This window comes from Toxotes jaculatrix, chromosome 12, assembly GCF_017976425.1.
Source record: "Toxotes jaculatrix isolate fToxJac2 chromosome 12, fToxJac2.pri, whole genome shotgun sequence".
NCBI classification, from domain to species: Eukaryota; Metazoa; Chordata; class Actinopteri; family Toxotidae; genus Toxotes; species Toxotes jaculatrix.
The window spans coordinates 11,985,470-12,007,338 of record NC_054405.1 but is presented as its reverse complement, the minus strand read 5'-3'; the positions used below and the strand labels follow the sequence as shown (position 1 = coordinate 12,007,338).

General features: G+C 43.3%; 1 protein-coding gene across 9 annotated transcripts in view; it reads right to left on the bottom strand.

The window, feature by feature from the left end:
* zmp:0000001168 (signal-induced proliferation-associated 1-like protein 1) overlaps positions 1 to 21,535 on the bottom strand; it is a 33,990-nt gene extending 12,455 nt beyond the window's left edge. For 7 of the 9 annotated variants that reach the window (XM_041050888.1, XM_041050892.1, XM_041050896.1 and 4 more), the window contains exons 1-9: positions 21,247 to 21,535; positions 5,232 to 6,885; positions 4,642 to 4,766; positions 4,356 to 4,544; positions 3,410 to 3,584; positions 2,977 to 3,080; positions 1,633 to 1,790; positions 562 to 1,168; positions 200 to 474 (exon numbers count right to left, since the gene is read on the bottom strand). In XM_041050888.1, coding sequence (XP_040906822.1) covers positions 200 to 474; positions 562 to 1,168; positions 1,633 to 1,790; positions 2,977 to 3,080; positions 3,410 to 3,584; positions 4,356 to 4,544; positions 4,642 to 4,766; positions 5,232 to 6,345 — 2,747 coding nt within the window. In that variant the 5' untranslated portion in view covers positions 6,346 to 6,885; positions 21,247 to 21,535. Of the gene's footprint in view, positions 1 to 199; positions 475 to 561; positions 1,169 to 1,632; positions 1,791 to 2,976; positions 3,081 to 3,409; positions 3,585 to 4,355; positions 4,545 to 4,641; positions 4,767 to 5,231; positions 6,886 to 7,612; positions 7,690 to 9,954; positions 9,975 to 21,246 lie in introns of those variants that run through there. The other 2 variants (XM_041050891.1, XM_041050890.1) reach the window with 2 other exon arrangements.
* Positions 21,536 to 21,869: the final 334 nt, after the last annotated feature.

The following is a 21,869-nucleotide window of genomic DNA, read 5'->3' as shown; positions in this document are numbered from 1 at the left end:
CTTCTTTGCTGTCAACCTCTCTCTCATCCCCTCATTGGGACTACTCTACTGGGACTATTCTTCACCCCTTCACTTTCTGCAGCTTGCTTTATACCCATGAGCCTCTTCTCTACTCTCACCCTGTCTGTTGACCCAAACTTGCCGTCATTAGTGTCCTCCCCATCCCTCCCCTTCTCCTTGTATCTGCAGCCTCACCCACCTGCGAGGCTTGCCGTTCTCATCCGGCGGGATGACAGTGATGTGGATCTTGTGCGCAGTGCGCAGCAGCCTGGTCCTCTCCTCTGGGCTCAGGTGAACCAGCGAGTGTCCGCAGAGCCGCACCACACGAGCCCACAGCTGCAGGCCTCCGCTCTCAGCATAGCAGAACCGCTGCAAGTCCGTCACAAAGCCCTCCTCGTTCATCAGGAAGCCGGGCTGGCCGACTCCATCACGCAGGGGTGTCACCTCCAGCGCCTCACAGCCCCGAGTAACCAGCTGCAGATGTGCAGAAAAAAGGATGAATGATTCAGAAGGACATAAATAACCCAGTGCAAAATTTTACATCAGGCCACAATCACCTACCTCTAGCCTCTGCACCACCTCTCGTATATCATCCGCCTGGCTCTCCATCACACTGATAGACACCGACTCCCCGCGCTCATAGAAGATATCCAAGCAAGGCCCCCCCTCCTTGGTCTCTGTCACTGCTTTCCAGCCAATGACATCTCGACAGGAGCAGTTAAACACCACCCTACGTGTGCACCTCTCAATGAGCACCACCGACTCGGCTGACACCCCGAGCAGACAGGGGAGCCTGTGCTCTCCTGCCTCCCCTTCATCTCCGCTGGAGACCATCACCGCCCACACCAGTGCCCCAGCGCTGTGCAACTCAGCACCTTTGGCGCCCTTCAGCTTGTCTTTGCGCTTGCCTCCCAGAGAGAGCAGGGGGAACTTGGTGGAGGAGTCAATGGGTGTTGTGGTCACATAGTTTTCGGCCAGGTCCTTCAGGTATTCCTGCCGTGTGCGGGTGGCCATGGAGCGGAACTTCTCTGACTTCTCCGCAGCGTTTTCAGCGTTCACTGCCTTCGCCAGGAGGAAGTCTCTGAAGGCAGGCGAGCGAGGGAATCGGGCGCCCTTAGGGAACAACGGGCCAAATAATGGCATGTCTTTAGAACGTGTCACAGCCACCCTGAGAAGGAGAAACAAAAAGAGGAATGACAGAGTAAGTGAGAGGATACAGAGGAAACATTCGATCTGTGTCTTGTTTTCAGTGCTGGCGAGTGTCCTGTGCTGCTCTGCTGAATTACAAACATTCACTCTGCCACTGCTGCAGTGGTGCACAGATTAGTGTTTCCCCCTGAGCTGCTCTTATGCTGTAAGACAGACATGTGTAACAGTGCACATAGTAAGATCTGTCTTCACGTTAATCTACCTGCATATCATGAATGACATGGTGAGTAAAATCTTCTCTGAGCTGTTTTTGTGTCCTTCCTTACAGCTCACATCTTTTAATAACTTATTTTAGTTCACTACTTTCTATGAAGACACAAAAACTTGCCATGAATTCATTATCTCAACAGATTTCAGAGAAATTAATGGTGATACCAATGATGGTAATTTACACAGGGTAACAGATGGGATCAAAGCTCATACCTGTAATAGGTGTTGTCTGTGCAGGGCTCGTGAACCTGAACGATGATGAAGACGTGTTGGAAATGGGAGCGGATGGACTTTGGAGTGAAGGGCAGTGCACCCGGCTCCTGGAAAACAATCGTCACAATGTCGTTTCCGATGTGTCGCTTCCTCAGCAGCTGACGAGACAAAGCAAAGACACAGAGAATTTTATTAAACAAGCAGACCAGAGTCATGGTGAAATAAAACTAAGAGGAGAAAGAGCCTTATCTCACTGGAACTCTGCCATTCTTTATATCTCAAGAATCAACATAAAAATAAGGTTTTAAGAAACAGCTAAGTAGATTATCTTTGAAGATAGGCCTGCAAATAACTGAGCAAAAATGTCTTGCATGTTCAAATGGACTGAGATTAGTATTAATCTTATTTTAATTTTTCCAGTCAACACATTTAAATTGTTCTGTTTTAATGTTTTGTACACGTCTGGTACCAACTTAATATATTGTTGGTATGTACTGGTGATGTTGTGACTACATTATTTACTATTTACTATTTACTATCTACTACTTTATGTAGTGTAAGTGTGAACATTTGTTTTTGTGTATTTTCTTTTAACATAGACCCCAGGAGAAGTAGCTGTTGCTAAGGCAACAACTAATAAAGACGCAAGTAAAAAAAATTGATGAAAATCAAAGCTGTTGTTTAGAATTAAAGTTAACTAAAATAGTTAACTAAACTAAAATAAATAATTAAATAAGCAGCTGTCGCTATTGTTGTTAGCACAACTCAATATTCCAAAAAATATTGAGGTTAATCTTGTAACTTCAAGGTCATTTATTATACATTAGGAAACTTTTTATAACTTGAAAAAAAATGTAACTTCTCACAAAATCAATACAAGACTAAATCAAGTTGTAGGCACCATGAAGCTGCTAGGTTAAAGAGGAACTTCAGGGCTTTGTCATTAATGTGTTATATTATATTTAAACCTTTAATCTATATCAGTATGTCGTGTCCGGTTTAACAGGCTTAAACCACAGACTGCACATAAAGAAGTGACAGTCCGCTGAGCAGGAAGGCTGCCTGAGAGGCGACAGTGAATACATCGATGGTGGGAGTGAACACTGGGGGGCAGGATTTTTATGTCATGCTTACTGCAGAGCACAGAGCCTTTACCAAAGCATGACTGTCTGAACATGAGACGGGTAACGAAGGTTGTACCAACAATGATGCAATTTTAAGGAATAGGGGTGAAACATCTGAAAAAATTTACCTTAGAGAGACGAACCTGGCTTTGGAAAAACATGAAAGGGTGGGAAAAGGAAGTCCTGTGTCATATCTTTGTTATCGTAGAGTTTACTTTACCTGTTGTGTGTTGTTGGCTGTGTAGGGCAGCATAGTGGACACATGGAACATAATCTCATAGTCCTGGTAGCGAGTGTAGAGGGAATGTGTCCCAGTGGAGTCGGCTGTACAAGCACAAGACACACAAAAACACATTGACACAAATGCATCGCACAAAGAGAAATCAGTCAGCATCTAAGAATGAAAACTAAAACTGTCACAGTCAGGGTGAAATCTGTCCCATGTGCTGTTCTCTGCTGCTCACTGAAGGGACAACAGCTCGGAGATAATCAGCAGTGACTATGCTTATTTGCAGGCATTACTCAGATTACATGTGGCCAGATAGGAGTTATCTTAGGCTTTCAGTGGCGCACTGATGCCCTTTGGATAATGGTCCTGCGACAAGGTGAGATGCAGCCAACAGATCGGGGTGTGGTGCATGTTTTCAGCTCACTCTTGTTGTCCAGCTGAGCTCGGTATTTCTCCCAGCCCTTCAGCCGCACCCGCTCCCCGAGCAGATCCAGGAACTCCTCAAACGCCGGCCCCGAGCTCTCGTTGTTGTACATGTCTTCCTCTGAGCTCTGCCCGGCCCTGCAGTACATCACCCCAACCTTTCGCTGGAAATTCAGCTACATCAGGAGACAGAGGAGCAAAGAGTTTAGAATTATTCTCACCATACTGTCAAATATGCATATTTATATCATCTTGACTATCTTTTCATTCACACTACCAAGACTTTTTATATAATGGAGAACTCTCATCATGTAACACCTTACTTTACAGCCCAAAAACCGTATTTATGTAGTAAAATGTCAAACATTTAAAATTATTTCTTGGAATAGTGATGGACAGATTAATCATTATCATATAAAAATAACTGAAATCACAATTAAAGGTCATTTCCTGTCTGCAAATAACATATCACAAAATGTCAATTACTCCTAACCAAACAGGAGAGTAGACAGCAACACAACATAGCATCTAGACTTCCTGTAGACCAGAAGGGGCAGGCTGAAGCTACAGCTTACTGCACCCGCCCTTTTTACAGCACACATCTTATTTGACATCAAAACATAACATCATCACAGACGAAATCTTTAGCTGTGGTCCTACGTGGTGAGTGAACAGGCAGGAGTATTTACAGGAGGAATGAACAGATATAACTGCACTTTCACACCTAGACATACCTGATTAGTCCCTGTGGACAGCAGGTGATAGACGTAGACTTTTAAATACACTGCACATGCTTTTAGTTGCAACATGTTGAGACTCTGGATACTCGGGTGTGACATTTAAAAAATAGCTTTCTGTTGCTATTTGATGCTATTCAAATGTCCTGAAAAGCTTTCTGTCTGATACGTGCCACAGTCTGTAGCATCAGCAGACGTATCCTTACTCACCCCCTGTTCGTCCAGCTTGAGCAGCGTGTCCCGGACCTTGGGGGAGTTTGAGGCCAAGCGAAGACAGTGCAGGTTTAGTTCAGGCATAATGAACTCCAGCAGCCTCTTGGGAGACAAGCCTCTGGGGGTCGTGTGACGAGCCGCAGAGGGCACTGACTCCTCCAAGATGGACCCTCGCAGCGTCTTCATCTGAGGAGAGGGTTTACATTCATCACACCCAGTCAAATCAATTTTACACACACTGAACCTGAAGAGAGCTTTGAGGAGAAAAAAAATGCCGCTTTACCTCTGTGGTGCGAAAGATGATTCTGTAATTGTACTGAGCTCCACTGGATCCTTCTTTCTCCTCTCGACGGAAACTGATGGCCACTGGACCGAGGCGATCGTCCATGCCGAAGAAATTCTGGTGTTCTGTGATGAAAATGCAGTCACATAAATACAGCTGTGTTAGGATTAAAATAATACAACGCTGATAAGGGGACTGGGTGGGGAGATGAGATGAATCTTATATTTCATTTAAAAACCAAATCAAGACCCTTTTGTTATTAGTGTTATTAATGTTTTAAAAAATAAAAAAATATAAATCCAGGATGAACGTTTAAGTCTCCTCTGCCCTCTCAAAAAAACAACAACCCTCCCCAGCCTGACCTCCCCCTCTTCTCTAGTAATTCTTGTACAGTGTCTAAATGATTAGATGAGAAATCATAGAGACTTGATACCATGGTAAAGGCTTGAAAAGAGGTGAAAAGTGATTGTTAATCCACGATTGAATAGCAGTGTAACACTGTATTTCCAATTTTTTATTAAAAAATTTTACCCCTGTTTGTGGCATAAACAGAATCAGCAAAAATTAAAGCTGGCTTGAATTACACGCACCTTTCATGTAGAAGTATTTGCGATAGTAATGGGCTCCCAGATCTGCATGCTCTATGAAGTAGTTGCTCTTGCCCTGCTGCTGGACATGACTCTCTCTGGGCTCCTCCAGGACTGACACCGCATCGTTGGGGGTTCGCAGGCTTGACCAGAGTCCCCGCCGGCCCTGGGATCGACCCAGACCCACCTGCTCTTCTCCCCCCGTCTCGTTGCGGAAGTGGGGGCAGCTGAGCAGGAGCTCGTTATCATTGCCATCCCCTTCGTCCAGCAGCAACGACTGCTCAGGGTCATCTGCATTCCCCCCGTTGCCTCCCCCACCCTGTGCAGGTGAGGAGGGGGTGGCCTGGGAGAGCGGGCGCAGCTGAGAGGCCGCTGAAGCCCCTGAGGTGATATTCTTTTTTCGCCCGATGCTGTCTCTGTTGGTGGCTGCCTCCGTGAGGTCAAACAGGATGCTCTGAACATCGTAGTGGGCAAAGTTCCTCACCCAGGCTCCGCCCCCGATGTTGTCATATGGACCTGGTTGAGGGATCTGAGGGGGCCCAGGTTTGGTCTTCTTACTTAGACCTTCAGGCTTCGGCGGCTTGGCAGGTTTAGGGGAGTCCCCTGTGGTAACAGAGAGACCCCGAAAGAATCCATCCGGCTCTGGAGGGTTGCCCTGGAGTCCTAAAAGCAGGAAAGGGTCTTTGAAGCGGAGGGCTTTTGGACTCAGGGGCCCCTGCTCATCTGTGCTCACCTCCTGGGCTTGAGTCTGTCTCTCCAGTGAGGATAGGCTGCCGTATTCCCTGTGTAGCAGCACACCTGAGTCGCCCTGAGCCCCCACACCCACTTTCTCACCAGCCGCCCGTGCTGCTTTCCCTGCTGCCTTCCCGGAGGAGTCCAAGTCTCCTAAGGTTACGTCGCTGTTACTTCGCTGCATGATGTGGCCCCGGCCCACCGACCTCAGGTTCAGCCCCACGCGACTTGGAGTGAGGCTGTCGCCATCAACTCCATCACTGTCCCTCCTGGGCGGCCACTCCACTACACCTGCTTCCCGTTTGGGGTCAAAGCTGACGGCGGCAATAGGCGGCCGCACATTCTGTCGGCGAAACTTGCGAATGAAGAGGTCATCTGACTGCATGGTGCCTGAGAAATCAACTCCAGTTCAACAATCTTTTCTCCACTCTGGTCCAGAGCTTTCTGCTCCTCTTCCAGCTAAATTTCTGTCCTGGTTTCTATGGTGCTGGTGTGAAACGGGAGCACTGTGCAGGAAGATGAAAACCACTCTGAGTGAAAGCAACAAGTATAGTTCTCATTCACACCACTTAAGATGGTTGAACTTTCTCAGCCCCTGGGGTCTCATAGATGCCTCTGTGAGGTGCCACGCTTCGTATTCACAATGCAGCAAGTTCTTGAGTGTAAATGAAAAAGACTGAGGGGAATATTCAGCTGTTTCTTGTTGCAGGGGTTGGTCCAGGTGTAGAGATGTGTGTTTTGGTGGTACTCCAGTTGCAGGATGCTCCTTCCTGTGGAGTGAGGATGTAGGGATCATCACTGGAGCCCGACTCTCTGTCCTCTGTGCAGAAGAGGCTCTGGCTGTATCAGCCCTTCTAACATGGCACCCGTTCGTCTGCACTTGTCAGTGCCGGCAGCTTCCCTTTTGGTCTCGTCCACTGGCCACCTGTGTAGAAAAAAAAGAGAGAAAGAAATGTCTTTTTCAACATCTTTCCCATCATTCACCCACACTGCTATTATCTTAATCGACAGCTTTTTATTCAACCCATAGCAGCTTGTCAGTGAGCACACAGAAACACTTTGGGGAGAAGAATGGCTTTGATAAACAAGTACTGAATTCTAACAGTAAAAGCAGCAACCAGGTCTGACGTGTTTTATTGTTGAGTAATGCCTTGTACCTCTGTTTTGTTTCATTATTATTCTTTCCCTTACACACTTTCCGTTCCAAAGTTTCCCTAAATAGTTCAGCAGCAGACTTAATGCTCACCACATCCACCCTGCACATGCTCACAATAGACAGTATTAACACAGGAGAGGGGGGCCTTCCTGGCTTACTGACAGTGTGCCAACATGCAAAAGAAATAAGTGTAAACTGCCTCTCACTCTTACATGAAGAGCGATCACACACACACTCACACACACACAAAGAGTTTTGTAGTTTACTCCTGCACCGGTGTTTAAAAGAATATAAATAATAGCAAGCGCGGCATTGTTAATAACCCTCACTATAGCATTAGAGCAGCTGTTCAGACCTTTTTATCTTCACTAACTCAATGAAGAGGTTAAGAATTATTTAAAGCCAAGAGCTTTGTGCTAAAGAGTATGAAGTGGCCTGCTTCCCTTTTTTTAAGTCCTAATACAATTCATCGTTTTAAGTTCTGCTTACAACTTACCAGCAGCGTGGATTTTGATTCAGGTACCGATCAGCCTCTTTCTGTCATCACTTGTCTCTGATGCCCTGTCTTTGACCAAACTGACGTCAATCAACTCAAGCTGAAAGCTTTTGTCGCTCACAAAAAGGTATGAGGCTTCTTCCTGTCTAGCTTTTTCATATGCATCTCGTCTCTCGTGCTTGCAGCCTGAAGAGCAGGTGCAGTGGTGCAGAGCTGTTACCAGAAACGCTAGCCAGCTTGCATGTGCGCGCACAAACACACACACACACACACACACACACACACACACACACACACACACACACACACACACACACACACACACACTCATGCACATACACACAACAGAAAAATGCTATAGAGAAAAGTGGGGAAGTCAAGAAATCTTTGTTTTCCTTCCTGGTGTGATCTCACACTCCACATACCACTTCATCACAGTAAGAGAACATATCAGCAGATGTACTCAGTGTTTTGAGTGGAAATCCTTTAAAAAACTGTGAATTTACTATGGAAGTTGTGTACAGTCAGAGGTTATCAGCAGCTTCAGTAGTGTGTCAAGATGTGCTAACGTGTGTCAGGGTGCAAACATGAACTTATATCATCTCAAAGACATTCGGTGACAGAGGTGCTCTCTGTTACCAGGAAGTGAATGAAGATTTAGACGTTTCTCTCAAAGGTTTTTGTTAATACAGAATCGGATTATGTCTGCTCTTCAGGAAGAGAGACGAGGTTTATACTGGGCTTTGTAACATGCTATTGTTTTACATTATTTGATGCAGCATTTGCTCACGTTCAGCATTGTCTTCTGTGTCTGTGATTTCTCATTACAGTCAATGACAGTGGTGTTGTGCACACTGTAGGTACACACACTTAGGCATATATATATGGTTACTGTGTGGCTGAATGATAGATGGATAATGCAGAAGTGGACAGTTCAAAACATTTTCAGCCACATGTAGTTGTCAATCTTTCTGTGCTGGTTTGCACAGATCAGCTTCTATACACCATCTATGTGGTGCCAGTGCTGATGACATTAAATTAAGACCATCATGTTGCTTTCTGGGAACCCTCAAACGATCTCAAACATCATTACCCATGTGGGCACAAATGATGTTTGTCTATGCCAGTCTGCAACCATTACGTGCAGCATCATCTGCATGTTTTGACAATGCCTTAAAAAAAGTGCAAGCAATCAATTTTCTCTGCTGTCTCAAAGTGGGAGTGTAGTTTATTGGCAGCAGGTTCTTTTTGCACAGATTGCCTTCATGTTGTTCCAACAACAAACTGAACTTCCAGGGTCGGCTAGAAACACTCCTGCTCTCCACCGACACAGCGAGGGATGAGCTTGGACACTTATCACTCGCTGCCTTTGTACAAGTCACATTTTCCTGAGCTTCTTAAGACCCCACAACCCATGAATCAGTCCTTGTTTCCATAGTAACCGGTCTGGTGCCACCCTCTCTCGATGTGGTATCCAGTCCACCAGCGTTTTATAATAACCCTGTTTACTCTATTCAGAAGAAGAAATGGTTTAATTTTGGTCAAATAAGTCAGAGACTGAAGATATCTGTTAACTCCTCAGCAAACTACAACAAGGACAAACAAGGTGGAGAAATCATCCTGTCATGATTTAACTACTTGCTTTTAAAACACAAGACAATGACGGTCAACTGAATCCTTAATATCTGAGCTCTTGACATCCAGATACAGATATTGTAAAGATGTCCGTAGATCTAAATAGATTTAGTGACCACAGCATGAAGGTGGTAGGCAAATATAAAATTAACTTAATTTTTACAGTGGTAAAATAAAGTTAAGTTATATCTAGCTTAAACATGTAAACATGACATTCTGAATCATTTGATACCAATGATATTAAGTGACCATCTCAAAACCTCATATTTGCAATACACAAAAGAATCTTAGCTCCTAATTGGTCCCTGTGGATCTTTACTACCAGGACCTGATGAAAAAGTCCCATAACACACCAAACTACTCTTACCCGAAGAAAATTGAGGACTAAATATTCTCAGTAGTAGCAGTTTTTTTAGGTTGTTAATTAGTCAAGACTGAATTTGAACCAGATTTCAAGAGGAACAGCAAAGACCTTGGATCACCAAGCCATTTGCATGATTTGCATCCACATGATCTGACTGGTGTGTCAGAATCTATCTAGTGCTATGTTGCTAAGTTATTTTTCATCTGTGTTTACCACTGTGTAAGAGTCATAAACACATTCCTTTTGAATCAGAATCAAGGGCAGGAAGAGGAAATAGTAGTGTCTGAAGCAGGTTCACTCATAGAAAGGAGCCAAATATTTGAAAAGCAAGACATTTTCTTACCATTTCTGATGTGTGACATGTTCAGTAAAATCTTCACTAGGTCCAGTCTATTGTTTGAAATACAATATGACTTCCTTCAAAAGTGACCTTCCTTTGAATAGAAAATGTCCTCTCTGCGTTACTGCTATAGAGAAGTGATGTACCTTATGTATAAGAGGAAGTGGAGTGTTCGTCCTGTCCCCTCATGTTACTGCTCAGTTAATTTGGGAACCCATTGTTTTTAATTACAGTAAATTATGAATGAATTTACCTGACAGTTTAAATGTCATTGCACTGTACATTTTCCCAACACAAAACCAGTCAATCTTCATCAATTTAAACAACTACCTGGGTGGCAATAGAAAAAGAACTTATTAGATATTATGAAGGCTTGAGACAATTAACAGTATTAGAAGGTGCTTTTTTCCAAAAGCTTTCAATACAGCTGATTGTGCTCTGATGATGCTGCAAACCTCCTTTTTTAAAAACTGTCAGGACACAAATTCTAATTCTTGAATTTTTCAAAGCGAACAGGTTCAGTCTGGGTGGCATGCTGAACTAGAATGATCATGTACAATATCAATGATCAATATGAAGCCTCACACTAAAGAAGATTAACACTGAGATGTTACTGACACACTGTGGTGTAGTTTCACCATTTTCTAACATAATAAGTCCACAAAGCCAAAACATAAAACAGCAGGTCACTGTCCATGAAGAGATCACTGCTACTGAAATTATTTTAAGCCGACATTAAATTAAGCAGCACGCATCAACTATCCTTTCTCTCATATAAGGAGGCAAATACCACGTACAGTTATAGCTGGAAGTACTCCCCCACATCCACAGTGCACAGACATTTCTCCATGTCAGTCAATGCATGAGATGATGGCATCTCAAACACTTGTATTAAATAGATTTAAGGAGGGTTTACTGACTTTTTGGCATGACTTATATTTCCATGATCTAGGTTGTATTGCGCCATACACTTCAGAGAAAAGAGAAAAAAAATTCTAAGTCATTCTCCTGCCCTTCATGAAGTCGATTCACCACATGAATGCAATCATGAATCACATTATCAGACTATTTCATAGAAACAGCTGCACGCTCAACTGTTTGCAGACAGTGTGCAGTGCTATTCAAGTGTTGCATCAATTCAAAATAATGAGCAGAATATAAGTTGCTTTGTTTGTCTCTTCTGCCACAGGATCAGTCAAGAAGGGATGACCCAGACATGCAGCTGATGCTCTCCAGGATTATTTTTATTTTTTTTTTTAAGAGTGGGAGGATCTGCTAAGACCACCGGGAGGCAGCTGCCCTCCGCAGATCCCCCTCACAGCACCAGAGCCAGTTTCCGTACCAGAGAAACTCAATAATGCGTGTAGACAGCAGTGCCTAATCCTGCATCTCAGAGCTTAAAACCAGTGGACAGCAATGATCTCAGTATTGTGCTCACGTGGTCTAGATAAACTAGACTTTATTTTTAGTGCATAAAAATCTGTTTATTTTTGTGCTGAGCTCCTGTGTCCATCAGATGTGATGACAGTCTCAGGTTCTTGATGTTGTTGCATCACCAAAAGTTAAAGATCCGCGAGAAACCCTTGGAGCAGAAAAGGAAATGTGAAATGACTCTGTGGAACAGCATAATTTTATCTGCTCTAAAGGATTATATCATTGTATACTGTTGCTTGGACGATATTCCTTTGTTCTTTTTTTTTGCACCAGATTCACTCTGAAGGGCCGTGACTGCCCAGGGTACATGTTTGGTTTAACTGACAACAGCAAATGAGTTCCACTTCCATGTTAAGATCAGGACAAGGTTAATGGGCCTCTGGAGCACAATGTCAGGACACAAAGTGAAGTCAGAGGAGAGTCTTATTAAACATACACCGTTTTGGGGAAGTAATGGCCGCTTGACTTATTTTGCACCCGCTCGTGCAAGTCTGTGTCCTGTGAAACAGGAAGCGATGACTGACTTTTGAACCCTGAGAGGATGGCTGTCGTCATCGTCTCTACTCAACACTTCCACACCTATGGCGGACTGACGGTCATGCTGCTGCATGAGTGAGCAGTGATCTGCTTTCTGCCAGTAACTGAAGTCAGCTTGAACTCAGCTCATGTCCCTTTGTCATAATTAACGCCGGTGGTGCAGTCATTTGGAGCATTTAATGGTAAAAGAGAGATTGCATCCGGATATCGACGATTGAGATGTGATCTGTTTTCCCTTCAGGTGAAGCTGTGGAAATCGGCTTAACAGCTTAGCTGCAATTAGATGTGATCAGTGACAAAAGTTGTGCTCTTACTGCAGTCTTATCAACTCTATCACGCCACTCTGTCAAGTTGCAGGAACTGTTTAGATTTGCACCATAATGTTGTGCTTTGTTGTCTTTCTGCCAAAAATGAAGACTAAAGTTGTGAAACACATCAGATGACTCCACATATTATGCAAGTAGTCTTTCAAAGCTGCAGGTTGTTTTGATATTATGACATTACAGTGATACATAAAGATGGAGAAACCAACATGACATGCGTGTTATTGCACTTCAGTGAATATTACTTTTAGCTCAGGCATGTCCTTAGAAAGCCTTTTGAATGTTCAGCTTCACAGTGTCAAAGTCTGCTGCTCAAGTGTCACTGTCTATCCTTATAGTTAAAAGCCACCTTGCCAATTTCTTAACCACAAGGTCTAAATCTACTCCCTAATAGTGATTGATTTTGGGAAATTTAAAGCCGGGCTCAGTCTCACTCTCATTATTGATCCCTCACAACCCTGTTACATTTGAGATCAGGTTCCATCCCTGCTTTGCTAGCAAATACGTGACTCTGAACTGAGCTTTTTGCAGTGTTTTTAAGAGGGTAAACGTGTATTAATGTGGCTGGATCCAATTCAGAAAATGAGTTAATTCTAATGCCCAACACTTGCTCTAGGCTTCCTCAATCTTCCCCCACCAACCCTCCCCCTTCCCTTCACCACACTGCGGACAGTGAACTGGGCCAAGTCCAGAGGCTGCTAAGTGGATGGTACTGCAGCACTCTCTCCCTCTCTCTTTTTTTAATGCGTTTTATCTCCCTTTTTCATTCAAACAGTTTGCAAACGTCAGTCTGAGCTATTGGTCCCCACAGACACATAAGCCAGCATCCCTGGCATCTGGTGCTCAATGGGCCGGTTTAAAAAAAAGAGAGGATAACTGTCAGTGTGGCAGGAAAAAGAACAGGTTTTTTTTGAAGAATCTCAAAAAATTTCTGCTGTTATTGTGAGTAAAATTCTACAGTGGCAGAGGCTGGCACTCTCACCAGTGAGTATGACCATAACCCACAGTTTGGTCCTGTCATTTACAATCATTCATTTCCCTGCTGTGCACTCACTTTCTCCTTAAATGCCTTATTATGAATGTATCATTACTAATGAAGAGACTTAGGACTGCTTTTTGAATTCTTGCCCTAATAATGTTGACAAACAACAGAAGAGCAGACACATTTAAAAAAAAAAAACTGTTGTCAGTTATTTCCTTCACATATGACGACTGAAGTGCTACAACACAGAAAATATGAAGCAATCACTGCACCTGTCCTCTTTTAGTTTTCTTTTGTCAGTCATGTTACAACATACTGATGCTAATTGGATCTTTAAAGGATACAGTGACAATGAGTTTTCCCCCTTTTTAACTGGGGAAAAAAATGTCCTATTTCAAAGACGAGGCATGATTAGCTCTAAAAAGTCTGGAGAGGAAAGTATTTCAACTAGTGGAAATGTTAAATGCCTTTTCCTGCAAAAGGACCAATCAGCAAAAAGGGTCAGTAAAATGCTGTCTTTGTCTGCATCAGCTCTGCTGTATGGCACTGTTGTTATGGTTGTATGTGGAGGTCAAACCTCCCCCTTGGCTCTACAGTGCAATAAAGCATCATCTCAGCACAATCAAGTAAGTTTAATTTCAAAAAGAGCTCCTTTAAATGTGTCCTTCAAAAAAATTGAAAATAAGTCTTCTGCCTAATAAATTATTAATGAGTCTGGGTGAAAGGGGGCGAGGGTTACCAAGATTTTAATTATTTATCAGTCGGTTGCTTCCTTGTCCACTCTCGAACCATCGAGGACGCAGACACCGACACACACAAACTGGAGCTGATTTGTTATGATTTATTTCTAAGTCTGTGTCTGACTTCTTCGTGCACGTATAGCCCATCATCTTTGCAGTAAATCCATGAGGTTAAGGTCATCAGACATGTGCTTTTAGTAGTGTCTGGTCCAGTTTCACTTCTTTTTTTTTTGGCTGATTTTGTAAAGAAATAAAGTTTTACCAAAAAAAAAAAACAAGCTGCTAAAATACAGAAGAATCAGACACTGTCACTGGCAATGAATCTAATTTCACAAATCAGTGCACAGAGACCTTGTTTTGTATTAATTTCTTACTCAAAGCAGATACGTGATCAACGCACCTCCTCCTTCAATAGACGCAAAGAGGAAGTATGCTCATAAAAGCTCCTTCTATAGTACTGTCTATATTAAAAACTGACTTCCTCTTGTATTAAAGAGCACAGCCTAAAAGTGATGCACTCTCAAATAGTTCCACATGCTATTGTTTCTAACATAACCTACGTGCTGTTCTGCTGCAGTAAAAGAAAGTACCTAACTCACACTATTGTTTGACATGTTATTTGCCATGACATCAACACCGTGTGCTGGCAGAGCACTGCCACTTCCTGTGTATCTGAAAATACACCTTGTGGCAGGCCATGTGTGTGACAGAGGGAAGGGCAGAGAGATTTAAGGCCTAAATGTGAGACATGGCTTGAGTGCAGGTGTGTCTTTGTGTGCCTTTGCTGACTCTAAAACAGTGTCCAAGCCTTAAAGATGTGGCACACTGTCCACACAGTGACAGGAAGAGCAGCTGTCCCTCTGCGACTGCCGTGTGTGTGTGTGTGTGTGTGTGTGGGCGTATGTGACAGGGAAAGGAACTGACCCTCAGCTTCATGACTGTATCTATTATGTTGAGCTCAACGGTTCACTGTTGGCCCTCCGTCATCTGTGTAAGCAGCTCTGAGGCAGAGGAAAAGACTGCCCAATATTGCTTTAATAGCACTCTGAACTGTTACCCTACCTTGTCTACTTTCAGAGGAAGAGACGCTGACCTCCTCCGCTTCCTCGCTGTCCCTATTATCCACTGAAATGTAGCCGTGTGCCCATGAAATGGCTGCAGAGCCAACGGTGCCCAAACTCATTCCCATTTCTCAGCTAAAAATCTTTGCTTATGGGAGCAAATCTCTGAAAGCTGTCTTCAGTTACTCTCAGTAAGTGTTGCTTATGAATTGAGGGTAGATCAGTGAGGAAAGGCCACCTCTAAATGCTCGCCATCAAACTTAAAATCCACACTAGTTCAGTCTATGTCCATTATCATCTCAGTGGACACAAATTGCTATCATTATTTGGAGAAACAGACTACTGTCTCTTGTTGACTCTCACAGAGCACGCATCGGTAAAGTCAGGAATCAGCAATCCTTTGTGATTTTCTGCTAGTCCACACGGAAATCAAGGCCTACACAAGCTGGAGAGGAAATTACAGCTGTTACTTTTTTAATAAGAGGCGGAGTTTATGTATGTGGTGATTATCGTTCTTTGTATTCCTTCCCACTTTTTCTCTTTTTTTTTTTCACAGTAAAATATACTAATATTGACAGAATGTTACGATTATGAATATCACATATAAGCAAGTTTAGATTTACAGTGCGTTGTGCACTCTTGCAATAAAGTATAAAAAAGGCTGGGAGGGAGATAGTGCTGGATCCACTGCAACCAGTACCTCTAAAACTCGCTACTTTGCTGCAACTTTGTCTTGTAGCTAGTTATGAATAATTAATGGTCCAAAACTTATCAACATCAAAATGTGTAAAAACCATTTTCTGGCGTTCACTGTACACCTGCACATTGCAGGCATGCACTTGCTGCTGTTTACAGCTTCTCTCCTGGCTGGTGGACTTGTGTCATTTCACACCAGCAGCTCTGCACCTTCTGACCTACATAAAAATGAGCAGCTCATGCACCAATATGCTACCTATGGTGCAGATAACAGCTAATTTTCTGTAGCTCCTCTGTGATGATACGTTGACAGGCTGTGGTCATAAGAAGGAACATGTTCTGCACGTCTGCGGTTTTACACTTGTGAATGAAAACGCACAGTGCGTCACCAGGAGACGGTTATGTGTCCTTTGAATCACATGTGCATGCTAATGCTTGCATGAAATGATTCACTGAGCCATTACAAACAGAACCTGCTCATTTTTAAAGTTTATCAGTGTTTGCCTGGAGCCAGCATTTTTTTCTGTTGCTAATTTTTTTTTCTTCACAAAGGTATAAAATTGACACATAACTGCTCTGACTGCAAGGCACATATTTGTGTCCCATTAATAAAAATGGCTGAGAACAAGGCAAAGTGTGGCAGAACTTAATTTCAAAGCAAACGTGAGGCACCCCTACAGCCCTCTTCCCTTCTATATGCCACTGAGGTCACATCGCTCAGCTCAGCTTCCTGTGTGCGCTTGCTGTTCGGCCCTGTAAGAGCAGACAGACAATGCAGCACTGAATTTATCTGCTCAAAATGCTCTCTCCTCTCACTTCTTTATTACGTGTAAATGAAACAGTTGAGGTTGCAACTTCCTCCCCATAGTTGTGTCAGAACAAAGAGGCCCTTCAGCTGGAAATAAACAAGTTGACAACCTCTAATAGATCATCCATTAGCCAAAGGATAAAATATTCGTCAAGAGGGTGTTTTTACACTCCTCTCAGGGCAGCATGTTTTCTGCCATTTTGATCTCTATCTACCAAGTACGGCGATGAGGTGACGTGGTGCGAGCATGAATGGTTGGTCCTGGTCTGCTTTCAGCGGCTCTGAATACCCCTGAGTGCACTTCTCCTGTAATAGCAATGAGAACAATGACAAGGAGCCACTGCACTGCTTAATGGTTTAATGTATATGTGACATAACTGAGAGGGACACTGTAATTGAGGACAATAAGCTTCAATATTTTTCTGAAAGTGGGCATTTTTTACAACATGTGAACATGGAATAAGTTGAGGTATTTTGAATTAATGTGGGATTGTCTAAATATAACAGATAGAATCATAAGTATTCACAGCAGATGCTTACATAAATATGTCTCATGAAGACAACAGCTTCCACATATTTTAGGACTATTACATCAGGGTTTTGTTGTTAGATATGCCTGGCTCAGATTCTCATCCTCCCTCTTTCTCTTTCAATAGACAATACAGTGAACATCATTTATTTAAGCAAGTCTAAAGCATCATTCATCAACAATTATTATGTTCTTTGTACCTGAAGCAAAGATTTCTTTGTTCATCCTTGACCTCACTCTTGAAAAGCTGATAGATTTTGTGAGGGGTTTCAAAAGGGATATTAATGGCTGTTATTCCCATGTGTAATTTTGACAATCTGACAAAATTGTTTTGTGCCGACAGTGGGTGCTACAGAATCTTTCAGGGGCATTTTAAAAGCTAAAGTCTTTAAATGCTGCATTTCAGAAAGACAATAGCGACTCTGTAGCTTGAGAGAACTGACTCCCCAAATGATAAAAACCTCACTGAATATTTGTCTAATTTATCTCAACTGTGCAATCCTAATTTGGCCAAGAAACTGAATGAGTCACTCTCTTACATTTTTATTTATTTATTTATTTTTAAACCTCTGGATGGCTATAAAAGGGCAACAAAAACCAATGAGGCCTGATCTACCATCAAGACCAGTGGCCAACGGGGGCCAGGTGAAAACTAAGCACGAGCTAAGAGGATCCGCCCAGTGGCTAACACTGCCGGCATTCTGCCATCCGACCAGAGGAAGGCTCCGCCTGTCCAACTGCCTTCATCGCTGAGCCCCCACAGGGAGCCTGCCGGGGTGTAGCCATGCAAAATGGCTCCAAATGAGAGGAATGATATGATGCTGACTCAGAGCCGAGCTAAAGCTGCCTGGTAACCTTGCATCTAAATCTCCATGACTGAGTGCAAAAACAGATCAAAGTCATTTTGCTCATATCTATGCTAGATTTAAACTTTTTGTTCGAATGCACAAACACAGACCCTCTTGTATGGTGCAGAAGAAACTAAAAGTACCTTCAGAAATAAACACTTTTTTGTAGCCTGCATTTTCCTCTTACTGTCAAATGAAAACTGCTGATTGTTGACTGCTGTCAGCTATTTGCTGAAGCTGATGCTCTGTGGATGGGGAGTAATTTTAGTATCATTCTGTACAGAAACAGGACAAACAATGTGAGTTAAAGTTTAAATCCTGGCAGACAAACGGCTTCAGAATATAATGGCCTGGAATCTGCTGGCCGCTGACAGTGACTGTGAGACGCTGCTGTGCTAACAAACCATCATCATCATTATTCAGTGTAAAGCACACAAAGGTTATTCACTTCTGCACCTGCATTTACAAAAGGCAAACAACAATAACATACTGTAGCTGTGTTCTACAAATCTTTTTTATCTTTTTTTATGATTTGGTTTCACAATGATGACGACAGTCAGAGGTTACTGTTGGCATGAACAGTGACTGAGGGAGTATTTAGGATTATTTTAAAGGCTCTGCCTCTCTGTTGGACAGTGAGGGCTGAGACTTACATCTGTATCCACATCATGACACACATGTATACAGTCAAGCTCTCCTGGCTCTTGTTTGGTGCAGGAAATAGAAGTAGGCCGATCGATTCAAGAGTCTCCTCTGACTCTGCTCCCCTCCTACTAAACCTGGAATAGTACGAGTCCCACAGAGGAAACCTCTCTTAGGAAAAGACACCCAGAGGTTGTAAATTTTTGTGCTAAAACAACAGAACCCTTATGGATGCCTGCTATTTCTTGCTCAAGGGCCATCTATGACCTTGGACAAAACCACAGAAAGCTCTGGATATGTTCAGGGATTCATATATTCTCCATGTCAAATAACTGTCTCGCCTCCAGTTCGACAGCTTCTGGACTGAAGAGCAAACAGAATGAGTTCCAATACATTAACTCAGAAACTTCATGAAGACTAAAAGCCAAGTGTCAAGTGTGTCCAGACTAGATCAGTCTCCAAAATGACTGGAACTGAAATGATTAGTCAATTAATCATCTGCAAAAATTCTGATAATTGATAATCACATAAATAATTTATCAAGCAAAAATGCCTTCTCAAATGTGATCATTTTCTAAATGTCTTTTATCGGGTTTTAGCCTGTTGGTTGGACAAAACAGGAAATGCGAATACGTCAGCTTGTGCTCTGTGACATTATGATTTTTCACTATTTTCCAATATTCAATAAGACAAAGAACTGATTAATTTAGAAAAAAATCCACAGATGAACTAAAAAAAGAAAGTAACTGTTTGCTGCAGTCCTACTCCAAACGTCCCTCACACAAAGCTGTGACTACATGCTAACAGCAAGCAGACATACAGGTAACTGTCATACATGTAACTGTTGGAGGTGATTCAATTATAGAAAATAATGAAAACCAGCTGGCGCTAATTGCTAAACTACTTTATCGGGGGAGGGGCAGTTAATAGACCATTCTTTGATCAAATAAATTGTAGTGTAAAGTTTTTCTGGAGATACCAAAGCAAATTAAAGACCATGATGCTTCACAGAGGCTTCAGTTATTCTGGTATTAGGACGCTTATAAATGAAAATTTGGTTCTGTGCACCTGCTTGATCTCATAACACACATGAACTCTGAAACTGTTTGTTTTAGCTTTTTTAAAGTGATACTGTTTGAACATTGCTTCAGACTGAGAATGTTACCATTCGGACAAAGATGCCTGCTGTAAATGCAGTGCAGTGGATGGCAGCAGAACAAAAGTGGACCGCAGCTGAGCTGAATAGTCTCCATACTGTCAGCACTGTTATGTCGGTGCACTTCATGCGGTCACACTTACCATTTACTTTTTAAAAAATAACTGTAGGTAGAATAAAACCAGGTGGATTCTCAGATATAAAAGTAGCAACAACCCTACATTCAAAGTTGACCCTGATGAAAAACATCCCACCCTGCTGCCAGTCGAGCCAGGAACACAAACACAATGCCATCAAGTCACATTGAGTTACCACACATCCTTCCTTCCATCATGTCAGGTCAAACTGCATTTTATCGTTTAAAATGCTAATGTCAGCCACAGTGAATACCTCATTGCATGAGGAAACATGCGGCTCAGTGTAAATTAAATGGCCCGTCCTTTGAGTGCACTGGGCTTATGTAAGCTGCTGCTGCTCGTCTCTCTCTCTCTCCCCCCTCTCCCAGCTCTCCATCCCTGCCTTTCTTTCCCTTCAGCAGCCTTATCCAGCCCCTGAAACCTAAATGTCTCATAAACACACAGCCCCATCCCAAATTAGAGAGTGAGGAGGGTGAGGAAGGTGAGGAAGGGGAGGGGGAGCCCGACTCCCGCATCCCTCATTTTCTCTGCCACCTTGAAAACAACACCCCAATTCCGGTTGTGGTTCTCCATTCCATCATTGTCTGTGCACATCACATTCAGTGGTGTTACAATCCTCTTTTATCCACACAAATCCCCTGCACACCCCCTTACTGGTGGCTTTTTTAGAAAACATCTATCTGGAATAAATCCTGCTCCTCTTTTTTTTTTTGTTCCTGCATCTCCTTTCCCTCTGTCTCTCTTTCATTCTCTCAGTGTCCCTCCATCCATCCCTTCCTCCTCTCCCCTCCCCTCCCCTCCTCCCTCCACCTTGCCCTCATCCCTGAGTCCTGCAGCCACAAGCGCTCTACAGCAAGGTTTCTCAGTGGCTTCTTGACAATGTCATAACACTGTTTTTAAGACAATCCTGCCGGGTTGGAGAGTACACAATGGAGGGAAAGACAGGAAAGATGACTGAAAGGGGGGGGGGGGGGTAGTATAGTGTCGGGAGATGAGGAGGGGAGGCTGGTGGTGGTGGTGGGGGGGCAGGGATGAAATGCGACAAAGGTTGCGAGCTGGATTTAAACCTACAATGTCGCGTGTAAACGGTATGTACAGGGCACCTTATCTCACTGGGTAAAATGCATTTTTAAAGAGCTGACAACAACACAATGGGCAGAGAGGCAGTGGGAGGGCAAGCTGGATGATGATATGATAATGCCAAGCCATTATTTCACATCCTCTTTCCCTCTCATACATTGTCTCTGGTTGGATTGTGTGAGTATATGCATGCCAATACAGAGGTATGTGGAACACACGGTGTGCAGATCCATCCATCTGAATTCATTATCATCAGAAAGAGGACACGGTGAGGCTGGAATGTGAATTCTCCATAATCTCAATACAGAAAGAAAAGGCTTACCTCCACATTTCAGCTCTGCTCGACCCTGCCTTCTTTCATCCTGTTCCTCTCTGCCGACTCCCTCCCCTTCTCTCCCCATGACAGCATTTTTCTGCTATCTATCTCCACGGTGAGGCTCTTTTCCTCCTCCTTCAGTTCCTCCTGTCTGCTGTTCTCTTCCTCTCGCTCCAAAAATAAAATAAAACAGGGCAACGCGCACACTTCCCGATCTCTGTCTCTACCAGCTCCTCTATTCTGCTGTTAAAGTCAAGAGGCAGGTTGATTTGTGCTGTCCTCCTCCCTCTTTCTCCCTCTCGCGCTGATTCTATTCCATTCACATCACACTAAAGCCAACCCCCTCTTTCTCCTCCCTCTCTCTCTCTCCCTCTCTCTCACACACACACAGCTTTACCCGGCCTCTCGCTCCTCCCCCCTCCTCTCCTCCTTGAGGCTGAAGCAGCGACAGACAGCAGTGGCCAACCTCTCTGTGTCTTAAACTGTAATTGAAAACGCTTCACTGGCAAACGCCTTAATGTAAAAAATTTACTGAATCAGGTGTATAATATCATGAGTGCACAACCGGAAATGTGGCAGAATATATGCTGATGCAATGTATCTGCAATTTCTCAGTCTTTCTTTAATTC